The 19,644-nt window shown below is 46.8% G+C and overlaps 1 protein-coding gene across 1 annotated transcript in view; it reads right to left on the bottom strand.

Moving 5' to 3' along the window:
- The window catches only part of LOC102415659 (cartilage associated protein), a 34,560-nt gene extending 15,230 nt beyond the window's left edge, over nt 1-19,330 (bottom strand). The window contains exons 1-4 of the mRNA XM_006076084.4: nt 18,708-19,330; nt 14,975-15,124; nt 11,027-11,198; nt 6,047-6,175 (exon numbers count right to left, since the gene is read on the bottom strand). Of these exons, the coding sequence (XP_006076146.2) occupies nt 6,047-6,175; nt 11,027-11,198; nt 14,975-15,124; nt 18,708-19,169 (913 nt within the window). The 5' untranslated portion in view covers nt 19,170-19,330. The remainder of the gene's footprint in view (nt 1-6,046; nt 6,176-11,026; nt 11,199-14,974; nt 15,125-18,707) is intronic.
- Nucleotides 19,331-19,644: the final 314 nt, after the last annotated feature.

The raw sequence follows: 19,644 nt of genomic DNA, 5'->3' as shown, positions 1-19,644 counted from the left end.
CAACATTCAGTGCAGCACTGCTTACAACACCCCAGGAATGGAAGCCACCAGCGTCCATCGCTAGATGACCAGGAAATGACGTGGCCCGGGTATACAATGGACTATTATTCAGCCATAAGAAAGGGGAGATGGTGAAGGACAGCGAAGCCTGGTGTGCTGAAGTCCATAGAGGCACAAAGGGTCGGACACGACCGAGCAACTGAACGACAATAAGAAAGGATGAAATGATACCATTGGCATCTGGATGGACCTAGACATGATCACACTGAGTGAAGTAACCTGGACTGAGAAAGCTAAGTATCGTATGAGATCACTTACAGTTGGAACCCAAAAACTGACAGAAATGAATTCATTTATGTAACACAAGGAGACTCACAGAGTTTCAAAACAGATAGGATTTCCAGAGGGCAAATTAGGGTGGGAAGGATGAATTAGGAGGTTGGGATTAATAGATACACTCTCATATACATAATACAGAGGGTCAAAAAGGACTTCTTGTATAGCCAAGGAAATTGTGCAACACTCTAACAACCCTCAAGGGAAAAGCATCCAAAAAACAATACATCTATGTATGTGTATCACTGAGTCAAGTTGCTGTACACCTCAAACACAACACTGTAAGTCCACATAAACTAAAAATTACATAAAAAAGGAAAAGCAGTGCCCACCATATTGCCCTCAGGCCGTGGGGACCCGGGCTGGTGTCACATCCCTGCAGCCTGAGAGGCTTGGGTCTCAAGACTGGACTCCCATGGGGCTGAGGGAGCTGGGATCTATGTGCCATCAAAGCAGCGCCCCTTGGACCTGTAGGGCCTGGTCCCCTCCAGATGGGACCATGATCTCCAGATGCAGGCAGGCTCTTCAGAAGATACCTGAAGCCCAGGGCACCCAACGACTGGTGGGACTTCTGGGCTGGAAGAGCTTGCAAAAGCCAGCGGGCCTCCTGGATGTGTCCTGGTGAGGGAACTCGGTACCAGTCTCAGATGACAGCACCCTTGGCAGAGTGGTTTTACAGAGGGCTGGGATTTCTCCGTGGGGTGAAGGGAAAGAAGGGGTAGAATGAATGAGACACAGCCCCTGGGCGTTTCTTCTCCCACACCACACTCTCCTTGACAACCCAGGAACAGACTTTCCTGAGGCTGTGTCTGCCCAGGTGACCGGACGGGGGTGTGAAGTAGTGCTGCCACCTTGTGGCCTCGTCCTACAACTACAACTTATTTAATTTAAAAAAACCCCTGTTTATAGACCCTTTCTATTCACTAGGGGCTTCCCTGGTGGCTCAGAGGAGAAAGCGTCTGCCTGCAATGCAGGAGACCCGCGTTCAATCCCTGGGTTGGGAAGATCTCTTGGAGAAGGAAATGGCAACCCACTCCAGTATTCTTGCCTGGAGAATCCCATGGACAGAGGAGCCTGGCAGGCTACAGTTCATGGTGTTGCAAAGAGGCGAACACGACTGAGCGACTTCACTTTCTTTCTTTCTTTCTCAAGAAATGACCTGGGGTAGGGCAAAAAAAAAATCAAAACATGGCCAACTTTCAAAAAGCCAATTTCAAGAGGTACCTTTCACTCAGATGATTTGAAAAGATTAAAAAAAAAAAGTGGAAAAGATGCTCCACAAGGCTATTAGTAGAGAAATGCAAATATGACCTGCAAGGAGATATCACTTCACACCAGTCAGAATGGCCATCAGCAAAACGTCTAGAAACAATAAATGTGGAGATAGCTTGAGACACAGAAAACCCTCCTACGCTGCTGTCTGGAATGTAAATTGGTAAGAGGCACTCTGGAGAACAGTATGGAGTTTCTTCAAAAACCTAAAAACAGAGCTGGCATATGATCCCACCACCCCACTCCTGCGTGAATAACCGAAGAAAACCAGAATTATGAAAGACTCATGCACCCCTATGGTTAGTGCAGCCCTGTTTACAACAGCCAAGACATGGAAGCCACCACAGTGTCCACTGACAGACGAACAGAAAAAGAAGATGTGGCACATGGATGCAATGGAATGTTACTCAGCCATAAAAAAGGGTGAGATGGTGCCATTGGTAGCCACATGGATGGACCTAGACACGATCAAACTAGTGAAGGAAGTCTGACTGAGAAAGACAAACATCATATGAAATTGCTTACAGTTAGAATCTAAAAATTCAAACAAATGAATTAATTTGTGCAACACAAAGAGACTCACAGAGTTAAAAAAACAAACATATGATTCCCAAAGAAGAAATTAGGGTGGTACCCACTCCAGTGTTCTTGCCTGGAGAATCCCAGGGATGGGGGAGCCTGGTGAGCTGCCGTCTATGGGGTCGCACCGAGTCGGACACGACTGAAGCAACTTAGCAGCAGCAGTGATGAATTAGGATGCTGGGATTAACAGATACACAAAAAGGACCTACTGCGTACTACACAGAAGCCTGCCCAACTTTCTGTAACATCTTATACAGGAAAAGGATCTGAAAAACAGCATAACTGAATCAAGTTGCTATACGGCTAAAACACAACACTATAAATCTAAAAAAAAGCAGTGCTTACCACATCCCCTCGGGCCTTGGGGCCCTGGGCTGGTGCCACATCCCTGGGGCCTGAGCAGGCTTTGGTCTCAAGGTAGAATTCTCATGGGGTTGGAGGAGCTGGGGAGGATGAGCCAAAGAGCCCTTTGGACCTGTGGTGCCAAGTCTGCCCAAGATGGGACCACAATCCAGATTCAGCCAGCCCCTTGAAAAGCTATTCCAGGTCCAGTGCACCCAAAGATTGGTGGACCCGCTGGGCTGGAAGAGCTTGAAAAAGTCTCCACATGCCCTGGTGGCTGGTTCCTGACTCCAGCCTCCTTCAATTAGTTGTCCCACCTCTGGACAACAGCACCCTCAGCCTATCCCTTTTGCAGGGGCTGGGATTTCTTCCTGGTGTGAAAGGTCAGTGGGAAGAAGGAATGAGATACAAGCCTCAGGCCATTTCTTCTCCTATATTCAGCTTTCCTTGACAACCCAGGAAAACTGGTTTAAGGCTCTGGATGCCCAGGTAACCAGACCTGGGTGTGAAGAAGTGCTGCCACCTTGTGGCCACTTCCCATAACTACAACTTTAAAACCCTTGCTTGTGGACACTTCCTGGGCTTCCCTGGGGGCTCAGAGGATAAAAAAATCTGCCCGCAAGGCAGGAGACTGGGGTTCGATTCCTGGGTTGGGAAGATCCGCTGGGGACGGGAATGGCAACCCACTCCAGTATTCTTGCCTGAAGAATTCTATGGACAGAGGAATCCGACGGGCTACAGTCCATGTGGTTGCAAAGAGTCAGACATGACTGAGCAACTAACACACACATGGACATTTGCTATTCACAAATCTGTGGGGCTGGAAATGACATCTGCCCTCAAGAAATGTCCCGGTGTAGGTCTCGGAAAAAGAATTCAAAACAGGGCTGACTTTCAAGAAGCCAATTTTAAGAGTTACAATTTCACTCACAGTGCTTATTTATATTCCCGAAAACAAAGATTTCTTGCAGAGCAGCAATAAATGCTGAAAATCTTGTTGTTTTAGCTATTTTGTCCTTGTCAGTTTCTGATATGCCCGGTGGTTTTTAGAGCAAGTAAAGGTTTCAGAGGCGTGACCAGTGAGTTGCCAGAGCCTGGACGTGTCCAGTGCAGTGCTGAACTCCAGTGTTCTGGCGTGTTGCCACTGAACCCAGCCTGCTCAGTGGTTGGAAGATTCACATTTCAATGTCCGCCACAATTAGCTCAGTGAAGTGCTGGCACAGCCTCTCATGAAAATGAAACAAAAATACCAGCTGTATTTTCATCCAACAGAGCATGTAGAAGCTAAACCCAAGATCGGCAATGTGTTGATAAATGTTTGAATTGGGTGACAGTCACCCCTAGTCCATTGGGCTTCCCTGGTAAAGAACCTACCTGCCAATGCAGGAGAGATAATAGACCAGGTTTGATCCCTGGGTCAGGAAGATCCCCTGGAGGAGAGCATGGCAACCAGCTCCAGAATTTTGCTTGAGAATCCCATGGACAGAGGAGCCTGGCGGGCTACAGTCCATAGGGTCACAGAGAGTCAGACGCGACTGAAGCAACTGAGGACGCACCCCCTAGTTTATTATACCATCCTTTCTAATATGTTTTTCAATTTTCAGAAATTAAAAAAAAAAGTACATTATTCTCTGTAATTCTCATTAAAATAAGATCTTTCCAAGTGTAGATAAATATAAGCCAGTAGTTAAATCTGGGGTCGGGTGAGAGGGAGCAGGGAGATTAGAATGGGCGATATGCTTGATGTTTTTCTGTATATCTCTGTGATGTCTAGTTTATTGCACTAAACCTATACTACAAGCCTTTTTAGGGAAAAAAAAAAAACAGTTACCTTAAACCAGGTACTTATTTTTAAAAAGAAGGCTCTTCATTAGCAAAGACATTGTCCGGTAGAAGACCGGCCCTCCACACTAGAATGCAGTCAACAGCTATTTGCTGGAACATGCTGTGAGCTCGGTGCTGCCCGGTAGGGAAGCGTGTCCACACATTATATAGAAGTAGACTCTCGTCCTCTCTGCTAAAGAATCCTTTACCAGACAGTTTATGCCAGGGTGACAGTGGCAAATAAACTCACCCTTCCCTCCACGAAAGGGGACACGAGAAAGACACCTCTTTAAAACAGCCCTCGGCCTCCTGCTGCTCTCAGAAATGTCCCAACCAAGGGGCATTTCGGGCCATTTCATTGCACATTTAGATGGGGTTCAGGCTGGTGAAGATCAGGTTCACTGCTGAGAGAGGCCAGTTACCTTCCTCAGAAAAACATGGTGTAAATGTCAGTATCAGAGACTTTTTAGGAACAAAGGAATCATCTTGATTAGCAGCAAAAGTTTAAATTTTTTAGTTAAAAAATTAGAGAAAGAGAGAGGGAATGAAGCAAATTTTTCTCTTTCCTTTTTTCCCCTTTTCTGACCTTCAGCAGGCAAGGCCTCTGGTGTGTCCTGGAGAGGAGACGAGGTGGGATTACCAGGTAGGTGGGCAGATGTCTGCTGTGGGCAGAGGGAACTCCACAAAGAACAAGATGCTCACAGCGGGGGAGGAGGCCGTGGAAGCCAAAGTCACCTGTCAGTCCTCCAAGACATCCCCGAGGCCCCATGACCAGCCACCCCTGAGTCTGAAAGACAGCCTCGGGGAAGCTAGTCAGACTCCTGCCCACAGACCAGATATGTCATCGGGAGAGCAGAGTCTTCCCCATAGCAAATGACCCTAGTCCTGTGCTCATCACTGAACCGCCAGGGCACACGCTGCTCAAGCAAGTGGCCCCCGGCAATCTTGGTTACAGGGAAAGAAGGGAAGGCAGGAAATTGGGGCTTTGAAGTCTGAATTCCTTTCTCTCTCTCCCATGTGAGCCTTTTGTCCGTCTGGAAGGTTCTAATCGAGAAACTCCAAGTTCAAGGCAGGATCCACTGCAATGATCTTAGGGTTAAGAGTCTGTAAAGGTCAATGGTGTGGAGGAAGGGAAATAATGATATATATAGTGGTGGGGGGTTAATCGCTCAGTTGTGTCTGACTCTTCTGCAACCCCATGGACCATAGCCCGCTAGGCTCCTCTAAGTCCATGGGACTTTCCAGGCAAGAATACTGGAGTGGGTTGCCATTTCCTCCTCCAGGGAATCTTTCCCACTCAGGGATAGAAACTGCATCTCTTGCATCTCCTGCACTGCAGACAAATTTTTCACCACTGAGCCATCAGGGAAGCCATTGGGAATTTCTAAAAGGAATTCCCTTGCAGCCCAGTGGCTAGGACTTCACATTTCCACTACAGGGTGTTCCATTCCTGGTCAGGGAACTAGGATCCTGAAAGCTGTATGGAGCAGTCAAAAAAAAAAAAAAGATTAATAAACAAAAACACCAGTTATATAGAGTTTGCCCTGGGCCAGTGTGTGAATTCCATCAGCATTCCATATCTACCAACTCATTTAATCCTCAAGACAATCTTACAAGGTTAGTACTCTCCACTGAGGCGGAAGCTGAGTCTTAGTACCTTGCCCAGATTGCCTAGAAGATGAGTACTTACATTTATAATAAGCGAACTGCAAATAATGATACATGGTAGCCACAAATTTCTCCACCGGATATCCTCCTATGACAGGGGTGAGGTTCTCCTCACACTGAATTTTGCATTCCAGGACCTCCACATAATGATCTGAAAGAACACACAGATTTTCAGGCAGTGCATTCATTATTTTCTTTATGCCACTTCTGCCCCACCCCCCAAAACAATTAAGGCCAAAATGATCATGATAAAATGATAAAAGTAAAATATTTGCACTACTTATGATAAAGGGCCAAAATCTGTAATACATGAAGCATGCTAAATCAAAAGGAGAAGGACAAATGCTGGCTATAAAAATAGCCAAAAAGATGCTAACAGAAATTATAAAAGGGGCTAATAAACATTGTGAAAAGATCTTAACCTTATTTGTAATTAAGAAAACCCAGTGTTAAGGAGAGAATATCGAGATTCACAGTCTCATATTTTGTTGGTAGGAGCAAAAAAGGAACAAGTTTTTTGGAGAACGATTTGACAAAATTTATCCAAGGTTAAAATACACATATTCTCTAACCCAGTAGTCTCCTTCTGGGAGAATGTTCTTTAGACTTGGGCACACTTGAGCAAACAAACTTGAAAGTAACCCAAATGTCAATCAGTAGGATGGTGATTAAGACGTTATGGTGCATACAAACAGCAGAATCCACACAGGTTTTAAAAGAGAGCAGGCAGACCTAAATACAGGCACATAGAAAGATGTGGAAAACTACATTTCCCAGCCACCTTTGCAGTTCAGCTGGGGCCATGTGACTAACTGAGCCAATGAAATGTGGACAGTTAACAAGTGATGGATACTACTTCTGGAGCTGGTCCTTAAATCCAGCGTGGTCCTCAGCCCTTCCCTTTCCCCCTTTCAGAGTCCAGCATGATGGTACACATTTTGCCAGCAAGACTGTGGAGGAGTAGGCACTCTCCCTGGTTGGTAGGAATACAAAACAGTACCTTAAAATACCAAATAATTTACTGAAACATTCACCCTGAACCATCAATCCCACTGATGCTGACTTTGCAAACACATTTCCATACTTAGCAAACAAGAACAACAAAAAAGAAACCCACTAAAATTCCCCAGTACAGTAGTAGATGTTATAGCAAAAGACTGAAAGAAACTGAAAGTCGCTCAGTCGTGTTCGACTCTTTGCGACCCCATGGGCTATACAGTCCATGGAATTCTCCAGGCCAGAATACTGGAGTGGGTAGCCTTTCCCTTCTCCAGGGGATCCTCCCAACCCAGGGATCGAACCCAGGTCTCCTACATTGTAGGTGGATTCTTTACCAGCTGAGCCACCAGGGAAGCCCAAGCAACAGATTGGGGCAGCCCCAATGTCTACCATATGGTTGAATAAACAGTAGCACACTCTTATCCCGACCCTCAACGGAGTACTCGGCAGAAATGAGAAGAATAATGACACAGTCTCTACGTACTAGTTAGGATATACTGTTAAGTGGGAAAAGCATAAAATAGAATAGTGTGTAATGTAGGCTATGTATTCTGTATGGAAGAAGCAAGCACAAAAATTAAGGGGAAAGTGGTTTTATATTCACATAACCTTTACAGGAAAAAAAAGATTCAGGCAAGAATTCTCAATACTGTGCTAAATCAATGCATGGTCGGGGTGAGGGGGTGGAGAATAGAGAATCTAATGGACAGCAAGTTGTCCTAGTCTGGAAGCATCTGTCCATGAATTATTCATTTCAATAGTAATTATACTGGGGAACTGGAAAGCACTTCTCTTTCTAGTCAGGACCTAACTGAGAAAGCAGGAGACGTTTTTCACATTATATCCCTTTGTCTTTCACATACGATAGTATGTGCCTATATTAACTATCAAAAATAAAGTTTGACACTAAGTGTTAATCCAGGGTAACCCCCTCAGGTGAGACACTAATTCACAGGTTAACAGCTGAGACCACAGTCAGAAGGCCTGGGTCTAAATCCTAGCCCTTCCCCTGAGGACAAGAAGCACTGGGCTTGGGAGGTGGGGGAAAAAATCAGGAGTTTAGGATTAAGAGATACACACTGCCATGTATAAAACAGGTAAACAACAAAGACTGACTGTATACATAGTGGGGCTTCCCCGGCGGCTCAGCTGGTAAAGAACCTGCCTGTCAATGCAGGAGAGGCAAGAAACAAGGGTTTGATCCCTGGGTCGGGAAGATCCCCTGGAGAAGGAAATGGCAACCACTCCAGTATTCTTGCCTGGAGAATCCCATGGACAGAGGAGCCTGGGGGGCTACAGTCCATGGGGTCGCAAACAGTCAGACATGACTGAGCAGACATGCCACGCACTGTATACAGAGCACAAGGAACTCTGCCCAGTATTTTGTGATAACCTATAATGGAAATTATATCTGAAAAAAATGTGTGTGTATATATACATATGTGTATATGTATAACTGAATCACTTTGCTGTACACTTGAAACTAACACAATATTGCAAATTAACTATACTTCAATTTTTTTTTTTTTTTTGCCAAGCCGGGAGTCTTGTTTCCTGACCAGGGATTGAACCTGTGCCCTCAGCAGTGAAAAATGCTGAGTGCTAACCATTGGACCACTGGGGAGGTCCTGGGAACTAGTGCTTAATGGGTACAGAGTTTCAGTCTGAGAAGATGAAAAAGTTCTGCAGATGGATGGTGATGGTGGCCTCACAGCAACGTGAAAGATTAAGAAACTAACCAAGCGCAACGTGTGGACTTTATTTTGAACCTGATTCAAACCAACAAATTATAAATGTAAGGGACACACACACATATTTATGCCATTTCTAAGACGACTGGGACACTGGATATTTGATGATGAGATCAAGGAACTGCTGTTATAATTCTTTTAGGTATAATAGTTTGGTGGTTATGTTTAAAAAAAAAAGAGTTCTTATCTTTTAGAGGTATCTATTGAAACAAAACATACAAAATGAGGGAACACCTGGAATTTGCTTGCAGCCATGAAATTAAAAGACGTTTACTCCTTGGAAGGAAAGTTATGACCAAACTAGATAGCATATTCAAAAGCAGAGACATTACTTTGCCAACAAAAGTCCGTCTAGTCAAGGCTATGGTTTTTCCTGTGGTCATGTATGGAAGTGAGAGTTGGACTGTGAAGAAGGCTGAGCGCCGAAGAATTGATGCTTTTGAACTGTGGTGCTGGAGAAGACTCTTGAAAGTCCCTTGGACTGCAAGGAGATCCAACCAGTCCATTCTGAAGGAGATCAGCCCTGGGATTTCCTTGGAAGGAATGATGCTAAAGCTGAAACTCCAGTACTTTGGCCACCTCATGCGAAGAGTTTTCTCATTGGCAAAGACTCTGATGCTGGGAGGGATTGGGGGCAGGAGGAGAAGGGGATGACAGAGGATGAGATGGCTGGATGGCATCACTGAATCAATGGACGTGAGTCTCAGTGAACTCCGGGAGTTAGTGATGGACAGGGAGGCCTGGCGTGCTGCGATTCATGGGGTCGCAAAGAGTCGGGCACGACTGAGCGACTGATCTGATCTGATCTGAACCTGAGAGGGAAGGGGGGGGTTTTCAAATGATACTCTGCCATGAGTTGACAGTAGCGAAGCTGAGTCATGGGTAAGTGGGCTTTCTTCACACTCTTCTATATGTTGTATATGTTTGAAATATTCCACAATAAAAACATTTTGTTAAGAAAAATAAAGGTACTCTGTAGAAAAAGAGTTTCACAAGCAAAAATTTACTAAAACAACAACAAACAACCATCCTGGACTCAATAACTGTAAAACAGCTGCCCGCCTCAGGGTTTCTGAGAGTCATTAATCATCACGGGGCACAGAGACTCCAAGAAGCGGACAACCCTCAGACCAATTCCAGACTTATCTGACCTGGGGCCCCTTCCTGCAAGGGGCAGTTTGAGGGTCTGTGTTCCCAAACCACTTAGAGACATCTCTTGGCCATTTCCTATCCTCTGGAGCATTGCTGCCCACTAATGGTTAAAGAAAACCCCTAGGGCTATTTATGTGTTTTCAATGTTCTTTCTCTTGTTTTGGCCAAAGCCTGAAGGAATGCAGGATCTTAGTTCCTTGATCAGGATCAGAATTGAACCGGTGCCCCCTGCTCCCTGGGAAGCTCAGCATCTTAACCATTGGACCACCAGGGAAGTCCTCAATTTTCTTTCTTTACTCTTTCTTGTGCTTTCCAAACTTCTTAAAATAAGCATGCATTATTTTATCATCAGAAGATGTTTTCTTTTTTCCCAAAAGTTACCTTGTGTATATGTGTTAGTCACTCAGTCAGGTCTGACATCTTTGTGACCCCATGGACTGTAGACCGCCAGGCTTCTTTGCCCATGGAATTCTCCAGGCAAGAGTACTGGAGTGGGTTACCATTTCATTCTCCAGGGGATCTGTCTGACCCGGGGATCGAATCTGGGTCTCCTGCATTGCAGGCAGATCCTTTACCGTCTGAGCCACCAAAGTTGCCTTAGTGATGACTAATTATACTCTTCATTCTTGGAGAAGGAAATGGCTACCCACTCCAGTATTCTTGCCTGGGAATTTCCACAGACAGAGGAGCCTGGCGGGCTACAGTGCATGGAGTCGCAGAGTCAGACATGACTTAGTAATCGAGCATGCAGACTCTGCATGCTGAAAAACTGCCATAATCAAAGTTATCTCCCTAAGCTGAGGTGTGAGATGCTTTGGGGCTCAATTTTATTTTGCTACAAGCCTGTGAGAATCTGCAGTCAAGTAGGACTGATGAAACAAACCTTCTCCACAGGCCTGTGTCTGGACATCATACTCACTGTTCCTCTAGAAGCTCCAGCCAAGTCAGAGGCTAATCCATGTCTGTATCAGCCACCCCAGTTAACCCACTCTCATTTACGCTCAAAAGTTTCTCAGAAGCCACCCGAGTTTCCTAGAAAGCATGTAGAACTCGCAGGGGCAGCTGTGTCCTTTACATCAAGGATAAAACCCACTACCAACCTGCGATGGAAAGATAGAAATCCTTGAAGTCCCTGATCTCCCGGGAGCCCTCGCAGGCAGCGAGACACTCATAGAAGGCCTTAAAAAAGTCAGGAAGGGCCAGCTCCATGTCGGTGATGCACGTCCTCCAGTTCTCGCCATTGTAGGCCCGCACGGCTCGGATGAACAGGCTCTGGAATCAGCGAAAAGTCTACACGTAAAAAATGCTGGCGAGGGTGTGGAGAAAAGGGAGGGATGTCGACTGGGGCAGCCACTATGGAGAATATACGATGTATGGAGGTTCCTTAAAAAAACTAAAAATAGAGCTACCATATGATCCTGCCATCCCACTCCTGGACATATGTTCAGAAAAAATGAAGACTCTAATTCCAAAAGATACATACACCACTATATTCATAGCAGCACTATTTACAATAATCAAGACGTGGAAGCAACCTAAATGTCCATCAGCAGATGAATGGATAAAGATGTGGTACATATATACATATATAAAAAAGAATGAAATAATGCCACGTCGATGGACCTAGAGATTATCATGCTGAATGAAGTCAGACAGAGAAAGACAAATATCCTATGATACCACTTATACGTGGAATCTAAAAAAATGATACAAACGAGCTTATATACAAAACAGAAATAGAATCACAGACAGAGAAACAAACTTATGGTTACCAAGGGGGAAAGGGACCAGGAGGAATATATAGGGAATTTGGGGTTAACAGTTACATATTACTATATATAGGGTTGGGCAAAAAATTCATTTGGGTTTTTCCATAATATCTTATAAAATATAAAGTGGATAAACAAGGATCTACTGTATAGCACAGGGAACTACACTCAATATTTTGTAATAAAGTGTAATAGAAAAGAATCTGAATATATATATACCTGTATATATTTATATATATATGTACATGTATGTATAACTGAATCACTCTTCTGTACACCTGACACAGTGTAAATCAATCAAAAACAAAACAAAAAAACAGGCTCTGGAAAGCCGAGAGAAGTCAAGGAACGTCCAGACATGAAGAGAGACAGACTTGTCCTCCCAAAAGGAATCAGATTATCATGAAGCTTGACTCTCTTTAACTCCGGACAAACTATGCTCACTCTTTTTTTTTTTTAATTAAAAAAAATTGTTTTACAATGTGGCGCTGGTTTCTGCCATACCACAAGGCAAATCAGCCCTAATTATGCATACACCCTCTCCCTGTCTAGCCTCCCTCCCTCCCCCACTCCACCCACCCAGGTCATCACAGAGCACCAGACTGGGTTCCCTGTGCTACACAGCAACTTCTCCCCAGCTAGGAAGGCAATCAGTGACTTACCTACATCTAGATTTTTCTACCCTGTTCACAGTGGTACAGTTATTTTATTTAACTCAAAAACTAGCAGATACTTGATAATAAAATCAAGTTTGAATCAAGGAAAATACCAGGGACAGAAACCAGAGCAGTGGCTGCCAGGGGTCAGGGGCAAAGGCATGACTGCAAAGGGGTATGAGGGAAATTTAAAACAATTTTTTTTTTTTTTTAATGCAGGAACTTTTTAGGGGAGAAGAAAATGTCTGTATGATTGTGGTGGTAGCTGTATGACTGCACACATTTGTCAAAACTCATCGAATTATACACTTAAAATTAGGAGATTAGTTTTAAATAAATTATACCTCCATGAAACTGATTTTAAAAATCAATTCAAGGAAAAGATAAGCTAAAGCAAGGGTCAGATGGCCCTTGCCCTAACAGCAAAGTATAAACTAGGAGTTTCACATGTCTGCACGAGTTCCTGGGTAGGGCAGCCACATGCCAGCCAGAGGAAACATCAAGGAATTCCTGCTACCTGTTGCCTCCACCAGGTACCAGGAATAACTAGGGCTGAGGAAGCAGCTTCATCTTCACCAGAAGTAAGTAGAGATTTTGGACACAGGCAGAAACCTGCTAACTTGGAGGGGCAAGGACAGGTCTTGAAATACACATGTGGTTCTCCTTTGGGAGTTTTGTTTTCAGCTGCTCTGGACAGAGGGTATTTGAGGTCACCCCTGGGACCTAGAATTTTCACCCAACTTAAAGCCTAAGGTTAGGAAGATGGATCTCCTTATATCTCCTGGGCAGGCAGCATCCCCTGGAAGCAAGACAGGCAAAGAACTGAAGCTTTGCCTGGAGATGGATGGGGGGTGGGGGGAAGGGGAGTATGGGGCAGGGGAAGCAGAAATACCAGACCACTGGCTCTGCAGAAATGGCAGGGTGGCAGCAGAAAGAAAGCCCTGCAGAGGGACTTCCCTGGTGGTCCAGTGGTTAAGAATCTGCCTTCCAATGCAGGGGACATGCGTTCCACTCCTGGTCAGGGAACTAAGATCCCACATGCCTCAGAGCAACTAAGTCCGCGTGCCACAACTATGGAGCCTGCATGCCCCAGAGCCTGCGAGCTACGATCCCGAGGCAGCCAAATAAATGAAATAGAAAAGAAAACAAACAAAGCTCTACAGAGAGAGGATGCCCCTAAGCACAGTGCGATGGCCATGTGCACACAACTCTTTTCCCCAAACCCAGTGAACAATAACAGGGAAGAAAGTAAAAAGGGATCAATTCTTCTTACAGGAGATCAGAAAAGGAGCAAGCAGCAGACGAGAGATTTCAACAACTTTTGGAAAGACAGAAAGCCTAATGATCAGAGAGGAGGGTCCTCACGGGAGGTGAGCTACACAACCCATAGACACCTGCAGGCACCAGGGACCACAGAGGCTGGCACAAGGTGCGGGATGGAACGCTGGGCTGAAAGTCTGAACCTAGCTGTTGGAGCCTGGCTTCCCCTGCCAGCAGCCATCTGCTCCCCTAAGGGACCACACCTTCCAAGTCTGTTCTAGAGATTCTACCCATAAAGGCTGAAGGCCCAGGGAGCAGGCACAGCAATCAAGCTGAGGTGTCGGCTGACACCCAGAAACAGGTGAGGCCTCCAACTCAGCTGTGAGATCGCCATCCCTCTCCCCAGACTGGCTCTCAGACACTCCGCCAGCCCTGTGGAAGGCTGGGGAATTCCTCCCTGGAGACCAGATGGGCTCCAGAAAAGAGACTTTGCCCACAATGTTTGAGGGTCACCGCTGGCGAAAAAGTGAGCTTGCAGTCTGGTCCCATGATGGGAAACCCTAGAGTCAGACCTGAGGCTCTAGGAGCTCCGGTGGGCACTTCCAACCCATCCCTCTGTTTTCAACCCCTGCTCCTGCCCCACTGGTACCCACACACCTGGAGACCAGACTCGACAGGCCCCGACAGCAGTAAGTGCTCTGGACTCATCCTTTTCTTACTGTCCTCACTCATTCCCCTCAGAATCCCCTCTGCAGATGCACAGACTCAAATATCCTGTAACCTGTTGAGTCTGTCCTCCTAGAACCTTATTCCCCTTCCATCTTGAGATATGTGCTGTGTGTGTGTATAAAAATACATGTTTCCTAGTTGCATTAGAGATGAAGACCTACTTCTAGGTTCTTCTGTTCTTAGTCATTTTCAGATGATTTCCAAGACCCATTTTTATACCATCTTAAAACTGAATGATCAAATGACCATATTTCTAAAATGCAGCATTTAAAGGGAAAAAAAGTGACTTTAAAATCACCATGCAATGTAAAATTGCATTCTTAAATGGATCAACTTGGTGTTAAAAAGTCAATCATTTTTTCTTCTTTTTTTAATTTTTTGGCCATACTCCACAGCATGTGGAATCCAGTTCCCTGACCAGGGATCAAACCTGCACCCCCTGCATTAGCAGTACGAGGTCTTAACCACTAGATCACCAGGGGAATCCCAAGGCAGTCATTTCTATTGTCATAATACTCATTAAATGTCATCAAAAATCACTTATCAGTCCTTCAGTGTCAGTAGCTGTTCACTAAGATAGACTTATTCAAAAATTCACACTGCAACTAACCACTGTGTAAAAACCCAAATGTACCTCGTACAACTTGGTTTCCAAGTCTTTAATGTAGTCCTCAGCATCGGGCAGGCTCTTGTAATAAGCCATGTTTCTCTTCATCATCTCGTCATCAGGGTGCTTCAGTAGAAAGGTGTGAGCAGCTGCAATAGCTTTCGGAAGATTATTTGCCTAAAGTCCAGAGAGGAGAGACAAGCACTACTCAGTGGGTGGCGAGCGTGATTTCTGTAAAACAAGAACGTCTGTTCAGTCCTTAGGCAATTTTGTGTTTCTACACAGTGTTTCCAGCTAAGGGCTCAGTGATTTCCAAGGCCCAGCATACCTGGTCCAGCCACAAGGCATGAGCGTTCATTCCTGTGGGTGAGCCGATGTACCCTCTGTGCCTGCCCCGATCTACTCTGCCGTCTCCACCCTGCCCTGCCCAGGAGGCTGGCGTACGGACTGTCCCTGTGGACTCCCTTGCCCTCTAGCTTTCAGTGGGTTCAGCCCCAACAGGTGCCCAACAGGAGACTGAAGGAAGGGAAGAGAATAAGGCTGGGCTGTTTTCGTCCTGGCTCCTTCCCTTAATTGAAGGTCTCTCCATCTAGTCTCTCTCCATCCACGTTACACCTTCTGGCCTGGGAGGTGGGTCTCACCCCAGCTTTTGTAAGTAACCGCCTTATTCGTAAGTATTCCTCCAGTTACCCTGTATAACTATATCACATCTTTTCTGCCAGAACCTTGACAGATAGATCAGTATTTTCCCGGGTCTCTCACAGAACCTCTGTTTCATCTTCCCGAGGACCCCCACCACCTCCTCATTCACTCTTCCATTCACTCAGCAAATATTTGTTGAGAGCCTCTACAGGACAGGTGCTGTTCTAGGAAGTGAATCCTGGGGGCTGGGAGGAAGATCCCTGCTTTTACATGAAAGTGAGTCCTCCCTTGGTATCTTTCCAACCCAGGGATCGAACCCAGGTCTCCCGCCTTGCAAGCGGATTCTTTACCAGCTGAACCACCAGGGAAGCCGAAGAATACTGGAGTTGGTAGCCTATCCCTTCTCCAAGGGAACTTCCCAACCCAGGAATCGAACTGGGGTCTCTTGCATTGCAGGCAGATTCTTTATCAGCTGAGTTATCAAGGTATATATTTATCAGGGGATATAAGTATGTATATTTATTTAATTAATTAATTTGGCTGTGCTGGGTCTTAGTTGCAGCATGTGGGGTCTAGTTTCCTAACCAGGGATCAAACCCAGGCTCTCTATATTGGGAGTGAGGAGTCTTAACCACTGGACCATGAGCCTCTTTTATGTCATCCTGTCTTCTGCATTCCTGGCAGCTGGCAGAGTTCTTAGGACAAGGCAGGACTCGGTAAGTACCAGTGACTTGGACAGGACACCACGACTGCATAATATTTTCATGAAATTAATTCATGTTTCCCTCTCTTTCCCCCTCTCTCTCTTCTCCCCATTCGGTGCTGATCAGCTGATTCTGAGTCTCACTGCCTCAGAGGAGGTCAGGACATAGAGGTATGACCAAAGCCCTTGTACTCCTTAGAGAACTTGGCAAGTATGTGAAGAAGAGGAAATTGAGAGAGGGAACTGCAGGAAGAAGCTGACTGGCCTGGAAGAAGAAGACAGAGGAAGGATTTCCCTGTCGGTTCCAGACCCGAGGTTCCACTGCAGGAGATATGGGTTCAATCCCTGGTTGGGGAACTAAGATGCATGCCATGCCACATGGCCAAAAAAAAAAAAAAAAAAAAGGAGGAAGAAGAGGAATCCTCTAGGCTAGAAAAAACTCCCTCCTTGGGGTCTGCAGGGGCAGCAAGGTCTGTGGCCCTTGATCCTCAGGTTTGGTACCTGCAGGCAGAGCCCAGAAGTCTTCAGGGAAGAAGGAGGTGCCATGAGGTGAGTGAAAAAGCTCGCAGAAAGGGATGGGGACACCTCCCTGTGTGGACACACGAGTGGCAGAGGGCCCCTCCCCCACCATGGATGTCATGGCCCCTCCATGCCCTGAAATCACAGCACAGTCTGGGGGAGGGAGGTGGGGGGGACCCATACATGTGGAGGGAGACTCCTTCAGCCAATCCAGAGGGAGCCTCGGGGACAGGAATTAGGGAATTCTGTTTGGAGAGAGAAAATAAAGGAATATTTGGCACGGTCTGGATTTCTGAGAATCAAAGGGCAGCAAACAGCCTGGGCAGAAACTGCCCCAGATACGCGAGCCTAGTCATTTGGAGATAATGGCAGAGCCTGCCCTTCCAGATATCCGTGCTGATGTCTGAGGAATGCCATCTAGCGGCCTGGAGTGGGACTGTCTCCCTGCACCCCCCTCCCCTCCCCCGCCAACCCCGCCTCCGCCCCCGGCCCCCTCGCCTCCTCTTCCGCCCCTCCCTCTCCCAAACCCCCCTAGACCCCTGTGGAAGCCCACAGCCCTAACCACCGGACCACCGGGGAATTCCCTTTCCTGACTTTAAGTAAGTGATTGTCACAAGACCTGTAAAGGGTTTTGAAGAGAAGTTATGAATTTCCTAGCCTTTGCGGATGCCACGATGGACGAAACCCCTGCCTTCCGGTCACCCTGAATTAACTGTTTCTCCCCTTTTGCCTCGTTTCACATTCATCCGTATTTTAAAGAAATCAGAGTTTCCATTATTCTCCAGGTTTAAAAATAAAACGTTTCCCCCTTGATTATGTGACTCAAATTTGGCTCATACTGTATGTGCCAAAAGCGCTACAAAAAAGAGGATTAAATGAGTCTTTTTCAGCGTAAAAATATAGTGCTTGTATGAGTCAGCCATCATTTCTGAGTTCCGGAAATGTATTAATCTCATCCCTGGTCTATTTTAAAACTGTTTTTTTTTTTTTTTTTTTTTTTTTTTGCTAGGACAAGCATTCACAAATCTACTTTATATAAAGCTGTAGCAGGCATAGAAATAACCCAGTTTTTCTCCTATTTAGGGTTTTGTGCTATTTTATGGCCCATACGAATGCAACATACACGTGGACCCGTTTCAGAGAAATATGAAAAGCAGATCTTGCAGCCCAAAGACAGAGTTTACCAAATCGTTTTCCAATAAAGTGGAAACAGCTTTAAGAGGGCTCTCTTGGCAAAACCCATTGAAGACCCGCCAAGCTAAAGCCTCTTTATCCAGTTAAAGGGAATTCAGCCCGTTCTTAAAACTTCAGGGTCCCCCGTGTAAGGGCCGTAGACAACTGCAATTTGTGGCTATTTTTAGCCAGCAATCACAGACGGAATGCAAACAGTCATAAAAAGGAGGAAGACAACCGCGTTACACTGTAGATGAAAGCCAGCGGAGAGCGCCCGCCCTGAGGAATCACAGCGCTCAGGTTCTCCTCCTCCAGGCAGGCAAGTGTCCTTCCAAGGAGCCCTGCCCTTTTAAATTCCTCTTTAAAAGAGACTGACCGGCCCCGCAGGTCCTCTCCCGCCCTACTCACTTGAGAAAAGGGATTTTGATGGTATCGGCTAAAAACAGAAGTCTGTCTTCAAGTAACACTGTGCTAGTCCTTAGATATACATCCTCTGCCTCAGAACCACCCTTCAAGAAAAGTATTTTTCATCTTTATCTATGAAATAGAATACAAGGCAGAGGATTTGAAGGTCTCCCTTAGCGACGCTGAGTGCGAAAGAAGTAAGTCTAGAAAGGGCAGTGCGACCGGGCCCAGGACGCAGGCACCAGGCAGGGGTCTAGGGGCGGGCCTAACCGCGGCGCGGGGCGGGGCCTAAGCGTAGGGCGGGGCGACCGGACTTGCCTTGAAGTAGGCGAACTGCAGGAACTTGTAGGGCTCTCGGCGCTGGAAGTCCGCCAGTACTTCGCGGCTGGGTTGCGACTGGCGGAAGGCCGGCAGGCCCTGCTTGCAGCGTTTGAGGCAGTGCGCTCGGCGCAGCAGGCCCCCGAAGAGGCGCAACTCCGGGTAGCGCGCGAGGCCGGCGGTGGGCTCGGGCTGCGGCGCCGCGCTGCAGTTGCGGTGGCAGAAGGCCTCGCTGTCCCGTAGCAGGCGGTGCAGCCGCAGGCTGATCTCCAAGTAGCCCACGCTCTCCGCCCAGTGCTCGCTGCTGTACTGGTCCAGCGCGTGCCGGTAGGCCGACTCGAGCGGCATCAGCTCGTCCCGCGGGAAGCTGCGGAAGCTGTAGCGCTCGTACTGGGCGCGCCCGGAGTGCAGCGCGCATAGCAGCGCCAGCAGCGCCGCGGCCGCCCGGCGCCCCGGCTCCATAGCTCCAGGCGGAAGGAAGGAAAGAGAGGAGAAAGAAGGAAAAGAAAAGGGAGCCGAACGCTGAAGAGGCGGAGACGCCAGCCTCAGGCCCGCCCCGTCCGGCCGCCCCTCCCCACCAGCCTGGGGGTCCGGGCGAAGCTGCCCGTACGGTGAGGGTGTCCTAGGGAGGCGCGCTGCCCTCTAGTTTCTGCGTGTCTAACATTTGATCCCCGGCTCCACTGATCGCTCCTTTAGAGAAGGCGGTCTGGAAGCCAGACGCGGCCCTGATGGATCAGCGCTGCTTAGACTTTGGAATCATTTAGAGGACTTTTGAAAAACGCAGATTCACAAGTGACTCCAGAGTTTCTCTTTCACCAAATCTGGCAGAGATGGGGATCTGAGGGTTTGCAGTTCTAACCAGCACCCTAGTGAGGTTAATGCTGCGGGTCCACGAACGACCTTACATTTCAGTGAGAGAGAGAGAGACAGTGCATAT

Source organism: Bubalus bubalis, chromosome 21 (assembly GCF_019923935.1).
Source record: "Bubalus bubalis isolate 160015118507 breed Murrah chromosome 21, NDDB_SH_1, whole genome shotgun sequence".
In the NCBI taxonomy this organism is placed as follows: domain Eukaryota; kingdom Metazoa; phylum Chordata; class Mammalia; order Artiodactyla; family Bovidae; genus Bubalus; species Bubalus bubalis.
The sequence above is the reverse complement of the archived record's forward strand: the minus strand, read 5'-3'. Positions and strand labels throughout refer to the sequence as shown.